The sequence below is a fragment of the Eucyclogobius newberryi genome, unplaced genomic scaffold (assembly GCF_026437365.1).
Source record: "Eucyclogobius newberryi isolate DKJ021-1_F unplaced genomic scaffold, fEucNew1.0.hap1 SCAF_2, whole genome shotgun sequence".
Lineage (NCBI taxonomy): Eukaryota > Metazoa > Chordata > Actinopteri > Gobiiformes > Gobiidae > Eucyclogobius > Eucyclogobius newberryi.
In genome coordinates, this window is record NW_027315834.1 from 49,572,796 (window position 1) to 49,581,425 (window position 8,630).

An 8,630-nucleotide genomic window follows, 5' to 3' on the forward strand; every position below is an offset into this window, starting at 1 on the left:
TTCCTCATGTTCTCACACTGTTCCTCATGTTCCACACTGTTCCTCATGTTCCACACTGTTCCTCATGTTCTCACACTGTTCCTCATGTTCCACACTGTTCTTCATGTTCTCACACTGTTCTTCATGTTCTCACACTGTTCCTCATGTTCCACACTGTTCCTCATGTTCTCACACTGTTCCTCATGTTCCACACTGTTCCTCATGTTCCACACTGTTCCTCATGTTCCACACTGTTCCTCATGTTCCACACTGTTCCTCATGTTCCACACTGTTCCTCATGTTCCACACTGTTCTTCATGTTCCACACTGTTCCTCATGTTCTCACACTGTTCCTCATGTTCCACACTGTTCCTCATGTTCCACACTGTTCCTCATGTTCCACACTGTTCCTCATGTTCCACACTGTTCTTCATGTTCTCACACTGTTCCTCATGTTCTCACACTGTTCCTCATGTTCCACACTGTTCCTCATGTTCTCACACTGTTCCTCATGTTCTCACACTGTTCCTCATGTTCCACACTGTTCCTCATGTTCTCACACTGTTCCTCATGTTCCACACTGTTCCTCATGTTCCACACTGTTCCTCATGTTCTCACACTGTTCCTCATGTTCCACACTGTTCCTCATGTTCCACACTGTTCCTCATGTTCTCACACTGTTCTTCATGTTCTCACACTGTTCCTCATGTTCCACACTGTTCCTCATGTTCCACACTGTTCCTCATGTTCTCACACTGTTCCTCATGTTCTCACACTGTTCTTCATGTTCTCACACTGTTCCTCATGTTCTCACACTGTTCCTCATGTTCCACACTGTTCCTCATGTTCCACACTGTTCCTCATGTTCTCACACTGTTCCTCATGTTCCACACTGTTCTTCATGTTCTCACACTGTTCTTCATGTTCTCACACTGTTCCTCATGTTCCACACTGTTCCTCATGTTCTCACACTGTTCCTCATGTTCCACACTGTTCCTCATGTTCCACACTGTTCCTCATGTTCCACACTGTTCCTCATGTTCCACACTGTTCCTCATGTTCTCACACTGTTCCTCATGTTCCACACTGTTCCTCATGTTCCACACTGTTCTTCATGTTCTCACACTGTTCCTCATGTTCCACACTGTTCTTCATGTTCCACACTGTTCTTCATGTTCTCACACTGTTCTTCATGTTCTCACACTGTTCCTCATGTTCTCACACTGTTCCTCATGTTCTCACACTGTTCCTCATGTTCTCACACTGTTCCTCATGTTCTCACACTGTTCCTCATGTTCCACACTGTTCCTCATGTTCCACACTGTTCCTCATGTTCTCACACTGTTCCTCATGTTCCACACTGTTCCTCATGTTCCACACTGTTCCTCATGTTCCACACTGTTCTTCATGTTCTCACACTGTTCCTCATGTTCCACACTGTTCCTCATGTTCTCACACTGTTCTTCATGTTCTCACTCTGTTCCTCATGTTCTCACACTGTTCTTCATGTTCCACACTGTTCTTCATGTTCTCACACTGTTCCTCATGTTCCACACTGTTCTTCATGTTCTCACACTGTTCCTCATGTTCCACACTGTTCCTCATGTTCTCACACTGTTCCTCATGTTCCACACTGTTCCTCATGTTCCACACTGTTCTTCATGTTCTCACACTGTTCCTCATGTTCCACACTGTTCTTCATGTTCTCACACTGTTCCTCATGTTCCACACTGTTCCTCATGTTCTCACACTGTTCCTCATGTTCCACACTGTTCCTCATGTTCCACACTGTTCCTCATGTTCCACACTGTTCTTCATGTTCTCACACTGTTCCTCATGTTCCACACTGTTCCTCATGTTCTCACACTGTTCCTCATGTTCCACACTGTTCCTCATGTTCTCACACTGTTCCTCATGTTCCACACTGTTCCTCATGTTCCACACTGTTCCTCATGTTCCACACTGTTCTTCATGTTCTCACACTGTTCTTCATGTTCTCACACTGTTCCTCATGTTCTCACACTGTTCCTCATGTTCCACACTGTTCTTCATGTTCTCACACTGTTCTTCATGTTCTAACACTGTTCCTCATGTTCCACACTGTTCCTCATGTTCTCACACTGTTCCTCATGTTCCACACTGTTCCTCATGTTCCACACTGTTCCTCATGTTCCACACTGTTCTTCATGTTCTCACACTGTTCCTCATGTTCTCACACTGTTCCTCATGTTCTCACACTGTTCATGTTCTCACACTGTTCATGTTCTCACACTGTTCCTCATGTTCTCACACTGTTCCTCATGTTCTCACACTGTTCTTCATGTTCTCACTCTGTTCCTCATGTTCTCACACTGTTCTTCATGTTCCACACTGTTCCTCATGTTCCACACTGTTCTTCATGTTCTCACACTGTTCCTCATGTTCTCACACTGTTCCTCATGTTCTCACACTGTTCATGTTCTCACACTGTTCATGTTCTCACACTGTTCCTCATGTTCTCACACTGTTCCTCATGTTCTCACACTGTTCTTCATGTTCTCACTCTGTTCCTCATGTTCTCACACTGTTCTTCATGTTCCACACTGTTCCTCATGTTCCACACTGTTCCTCATGTTCTCACACTGTTCCTCATGTTCCACACTGTTCCTCATGTTCTCACACTGTTCTTCATGTTCTCACTCTGTTCCTCATGTTCTCACACTGTTCTTCATGTTCTCACTCTGTTCCTCATGTTCTCACACTGTTCCTCATGTTCCACACTGTTCCTCATGTTCTCACACTGTTCCTCATGTTCCACACTGTTCCTCATGTTCTCACACTGTTCTTCATGTTCTCACACTGTTCCTCATGTTCTCACACTGTTCTTCATGTTCTCACACTGTTCTTCATGTTCTCACACTGTTCCTCATGTTCTCACACTGTTCTTCATGTTCTCACACTGTTCCTCATGTTCTCACACTGTTCCTCATGTTCTCACACTGTTCCTCATGTTCTCACACTGTTCTTCATGTTCTCACACTGTTCTTCATGTTCTCACACTGTTCCTCATGTTCTCACACTGTTCTTCATGTTCTCACACTGTTCTTCATGTTCTCACACTGTTCTTCATGTTCTCACACTGTTCCTCATGTTCTCACACTGTTCTTCATGTTCTCACACTGTTCCTCATGTTCTCACACTGTTCTTCATGTTCTCACACTGTTCCTCATGTTCTCACACTGTTCTTCATGTTCTCACACTGTTCCTCATGTTCTCACACTGTTCCTCATGTCCCTCATGTTCTCACACTGTTCTTCATGTTCTCACACTGTTCCTCATGTTCTCACACTGTTCCTCATGTTCTCACACTGTTCCTCATGTTCCACACTGTTCCTCATGTTCCACACTGTTCCTCATGTTCTCACACTGTTCCTCATGTTCTCACACTGTTCTTCATGTTCCACACTGTTCCTCATGTTCCACACTGTTCCTCATGTTCCACACTGTTCCTCATGTTCTCACACTGTTCCTCATGTTCTCACACTGTTCCTCATGTTCTCACACTGTTCCTCATGTTCCTCATGTTCTCACACTGTTCCTCATGTTTTCACACTGTTCCTCATGTTTTCACACTGTTCCTCATGTTCTCACACTGTTCCTCATGTTCTCACACTGTTCCTCATGTTCTCACACTGTTCCTCATGTTCTCACACTGTTCCTCATGTTCTCACACTGTTCCTCATGTTCCACACTGTTCTTCATGTTCTCACACTGTTCCTCATGTTCTCACACTGTTCCTCATGTTCTCACACTGTTCTTCATGTTCTCACACTGTTCATGTTCTCACACTGTTCCTCATGTTCTCACACTGTTCCTCATGTTCTCACACTGTTCCTCATGTTCTCACACTGTTCCTCATGTTTTCACACTGTTCCTCATGTTCTCACACTGTTCCTCATGTTCCTCATGTTCTCACACTGTTCCTCATGTTCCTCATGTTCTCACACTGTTCCTCATGTTCTCACACTGTTCTTCATGTTCTCACACTGTTCATGTTCTCACACTGTTCCTCATGTTTTCACACTGTTCCTCATGTTCTCACACTGTTCCTCATGTTCTCACACTGTTCCTCATGTTCTCACACAGGAAGCTTCAGTCCAAACCCACAGAGATCCACCACAAACATCTTCAGTCTGGAAGCAGCAGCAGCAGCAGCAGCAGCAGCAGCAGCAGCAGCAGCAGCAGCAGCAGTGGCTCGGCCCACAGAAAGAGGCCGGCGGTGAGACTCAGGTTCTAGCGCCACCTGAGGCATCGAGGAGAACCCTGGCCTGTTCCTCCTCTTTACCTTTGCATTGTGGTATTACCCAGAATCCTCCTGGTTGGGTCAGCACTAGATCATACACTCATAACTCACAGTGGTCTGAACCGTGGCGTGTCGTGCCGGAGGTTTTTTAAATTATAGATTGTACAGTAACTACTACAAAACTTAGGGGTAAGGAGTTATGGGTAAGGAGTTATGGGTAAAGGGTTTGGCTTTAAGGTGTTAAGGGGTTGGGGTCAAGGGGTTAATGGGTAACATGTTATGGGTAAGTGGTTAGGGGTTAAGGGGTATGGGGAAGGGGTTAAGGGTATGGGGTAAGGGGTTGGGGGTTTGGCGGTAAGGAGTTAAAGGGTTGGGGTTAAGGGGCAAGATGTTAAGGGTTAAGGGTAAGTGGTTAAGGGTAAGGGGGTATGGGGTTGGCAGTAAGGAGTTAAGGGTAATGGGTTTGGGGGTAAGGAGTTAAGGGTAAGGGGTAAGATGTTAAGGGTAAGTGGTTAGGGGTTAAGGGGTATGGGGAACGGGTTAAGGGTATGGGGTAAGGGGTAGGGGGTTTCGCGGTAAGGAGTTAAAGGGTTGGGGTTAAGGGGTAAGATGTTAAGGGTAAGTGGTTAAGGGTAAGGGGGTATGGGGTTGGCGGTAAGGAGTTAAGGGTAAGGGGTTGGGGGGTAAGGAGTTAAGGGTAAGGGGTTAGGGGTAAGATGTTACGGGTTAAGGGTAAGTGGTTTGGCGGTAAGGAGTTAAGGGTAAAGGGTAACGGGTTTTGGGGTTAAGGGTAAAGGGGTATTAGGTTAAGGGGGTAAGGGGGTATTAGGTTAAGAGTATGGGGGTATGGGTAAGGGGTTTGGTGGTAAGGAGTTAAGGGTAAGAGGTAAGGGGTTTTGGGGTTAAGGGAAAGGAGTTAAAGGCGGTATGGATGATTTTTCGGCGATTTGAGAACGCAGGTGGAAGTGCACATGCCACTCCCCCGTGTGGACTGATACAACACACACGTGTGTTTGTTTATTAGCGCAACGGAGCGCATCACATCTGTAACACTAACTTAAAAGCTTATTTATCAAGTATGAATATTTATAAGGCTGAGTATGAGCAAGGAGAATAATACGCATGTGACTGTCAGAAGTGACTAAGTTCGGCCACAGGAGCTTGTGGGGAAAAAAAGTAACACAGGAGGACGTTGTAGTATAACTTGTATAAATTGTATTAATATAAATAAATATAAACAAATATTCAAAACAACAAAAAGGTTTCCAGCAAAGTTCTGTTCCTTTGGGTTCTTAAGTTCAGTTTGTAGGATTTCAAAAAAAGGTGAATATATTCCGAGTGAAACGAAAAAAATATTCCAACTTAGGGTGTCCGTATCCGGGGAAAAACAAAGAGTGATCCAGATTCTCAGGTCACATGGGTCGCTCGCCACCTCTTGCAGAGGATAAAAATCAGGGGGTGTCAGGGGGGAAAAAAACTGACCATTGAGTCTTGGAATGATCTGTAACCGCTTCAGTCAGTTGCGAGACGTTTTCAACAGTTCATAACCAGACGTTTCAGTCCACAGCCGGAGCAGGAAGCGGAAATGGTTTGGTGGTTCGGCCATTTTTATACTAGCGCCCCTTGTGGTTGGGCCAATGAAAATGTATGAGGGGGCAATGTCAATCATTTAGAACCGAATTTGAGACAAGGGTTACACATCTCTCGTCTCCCGTAGATTTCTGTCCACTTCTGCGTCAGCTCGAACTGTCTTTCTCCGTCTTCATTTTGCCCCGTCACTGAGGGAACTATATTATGATGGATCCATGCGCTTAGACACGCGGAAACGTGAGGACGAGCCTGACGCGGCTGCAGGTGAGCGACAGGTGCGTTTTATGATTGACACGTGGCAGGACTAATGATTTATCCACGACACGAGGAATTATGATAAAAAAAATTGCTGAAAAAAATCGTCCATACCACCTTTAAGGGTAAGGGGTTCTGGGGGTAAGGAGTTATAGGTAAAGGGTTAAGGGCTTTGGGGTTAAGGGGTATGGGTAAGGGGGTTAAGAGTAAGGGGGTATGGGGTTAAGGGTAAGGGGGTTAAGGGTATGGGAGTATTGGGTTAAGGGGTATGGGTAATGGGGGTAAGGGGGTATTGGGTTAAGGGGTATGGGTAATGGGGGTAAGGGGGTATTGGGTTTAGGGTAAGGGTTTAGGGTAAGGGGTTAACCCTACTACTATACTACGTGTGAAGTGGAACAGACTGTAATGCAATGAAAAAAGCTTTTTAGAGAGAATATTATATCCTGAGCCGCATCAGACCATGAGTTATGAGCGTGTGATCTAGTGAGTTATGAGCGTGTGATCTAGTGAGTTATGAGCGTGTGATCTAGTGAGTTATGAGCGTGTGATCTAGTGAGTTATGAGCGTGTGATCTAGTGAGTTATGAGCGTGTGATCTAGTGAGTTATGAGCGTGTGATCTAGTGAGTTATGAGCGTGTGATCTAGTGAGTTATGAGCGTGTGATCTAGTGAGTTATGAGCGTGTGATCTAGTGAGTTATGAGCGTGTGATCTAGTGCTGACCTCCGAGTTCTGCTCATTCTTCTGTGTCTTTTATAAACTGAACAGCTGAAAGCACCAAACCCCCATGAGCCGGACCCTGCTGGGCACAGCGCCCCCAAGAGGAGCCGGCCGGCCCCTGCAGGGCACAGGTCAGAACACATTTATGACAAATAAAGAGGTCGAATACTATAAAATGTTTTAGTTCTAAAAGTTATTTATGTGTGACATTATTATTATTAACGACTGTCATGGATTTGTCTCATGATTTATAAAATTATCTTTTTAAAATTCAATTTTCTCTCAGTGTTGAAGACTCCTCCTCCTCCAGCTGCACCATCCTCTGAGCGGGCCGTCCTCTGAGCGGGCCGTCCTCTGAGCGGGCCGTGATTGGACCAAAAAGTGCCTTCTACTTAAACAGCATCATGTTTTATATATTTTGATCACATTTTATTTTGTGCAATACTTAAACAACCAAGTCTAAACCGGGTCTATATCGGGTCTAAACCGGGTCTATATCGGGTCTAAACCGGGTCTATATCGGGTCTAAACCGGGTCTAAACCGGGTCTATATCGGGTCTAAACCGGGTCTATATCGGGTCTAAACCGGGTCTATATCGGGTCTAAACCGGGTCTATATCGGGTCTAAACCGGGTCTATATCGGGTCTAAACCGGGTCTATATCGGGTCTAAACCGGGTCTATATCGGGTCTAAACCGGGTCTATATCGGGTCTAAACCGGGTCTATATCGGGTCTAAACCGGGTCTATATCGGGTCTAAACCGGGTCTATATCGGGTCTAAACCGGGTCTATATCGGGTCTAAACCGGGTCTATATCGGGTCTAAACCGGGTCTATATCGGGTCTAAACCGGGTCTATATCGGGTCTAAACCGGGTCTAAATCGGGTCTAAATCGGGTCTAAACCGGGTCTAAATCGGGTCTAAACCGGGTCTAAATCGGGTCTAAACCGGGTCTAAACCGGGTCTAAACCGGGTCTATATCGGGTGAACATTGACATTATATTTAGTGCTTTCTTGATTGTTTTTTCCTGATGCCAAAGCTACAAACACATATTTATGTTCATTAAAAATTGGGATATTTTCATGTTTACTTTTTATAAATGGTTTTGACACTTTTTACTTTCATAAATGTGTTTTTCTGAATCATGTTTATTATTGTCAATCCAAAAAAATGAAATGTTTCATTTAAATCGTTTGTATTTTTCTTGAAAATGTTTTTAAATTCCTTTGAAGCTGTAAGTGTAATAATGACTTAGATCTTCCTCTAAAGGAGCCGCACAAGCACTTTGTCACGTGATTCATTATGATGTCGTCACGTGACAGACAGCGCCCTCTGCCGCCTCCTCAGGGGAAGTGTGGAAAGTCCCTGTCACTTCCGCGCGGCGCGTGGGCCACTTTCCCCAACTTCAAACCAATGACCCACTTCCGCTGAAACCACGTGTTTGTCACGTGCTCTCTTCATTTCACTGAAGCGATACAGTGACACACACACACAGTGACACACACACAGTGACACACACACAGTGACACACACACAGTGACACACACACACACACAGTGACACACACAGTTACACACACACACACAGTGACACACACAGTGACACACACAGTTACACACACAGTTACACACACACACACAGTGATACACACAGTTACACACACACACACAGTTACACACACACACACAGTGATACACACAGTTACACACACACACACAGTGATACACACAGTTACACACACACACACAGTGACACACACAGTTACACACACACACACACACAGTGATACACACACACACACACA

The 8,630-nt window shown here is 45.1% G+C and overlaps 1 protein-coding gene across 1 annotated transcript in view; it reads left to right on the top strand.

Annotated features, from left to right (window-relative positions):
• arhgef39 (Rho guanine nucleotide exchange factor (GEF) 39) overlaps nucleotides 1-7,405 on the top strand; it is a 30,454-nt gene extending 23,049 nt beyond the window's left edge. Inside the window, exons 10-12 of the mRNA XM_072454280.1 lie at nucleotides 4,105-4,237; nucleotides 6,873-6,955; nucleotides 7,111-7,405. Coding sequence (XP_072310381.1) covers nucleotides 4,105-4,237; nucleotides 6,873-6,955; nucleotides 7,111-7,150 — 256 coding nt within the window. The 3' untranslated portion in view covers nucleotides 7,151-7,405. The remainder of the gene's footprint in view (nucleotides 1-4,104; nucleotides 4,238-6,872; nucleotides 6,956-7,110) is intronic.
• The last annotated feature ends 1,225 nt before the right edge of the window (nucleotides 7,406-8,630 follow it).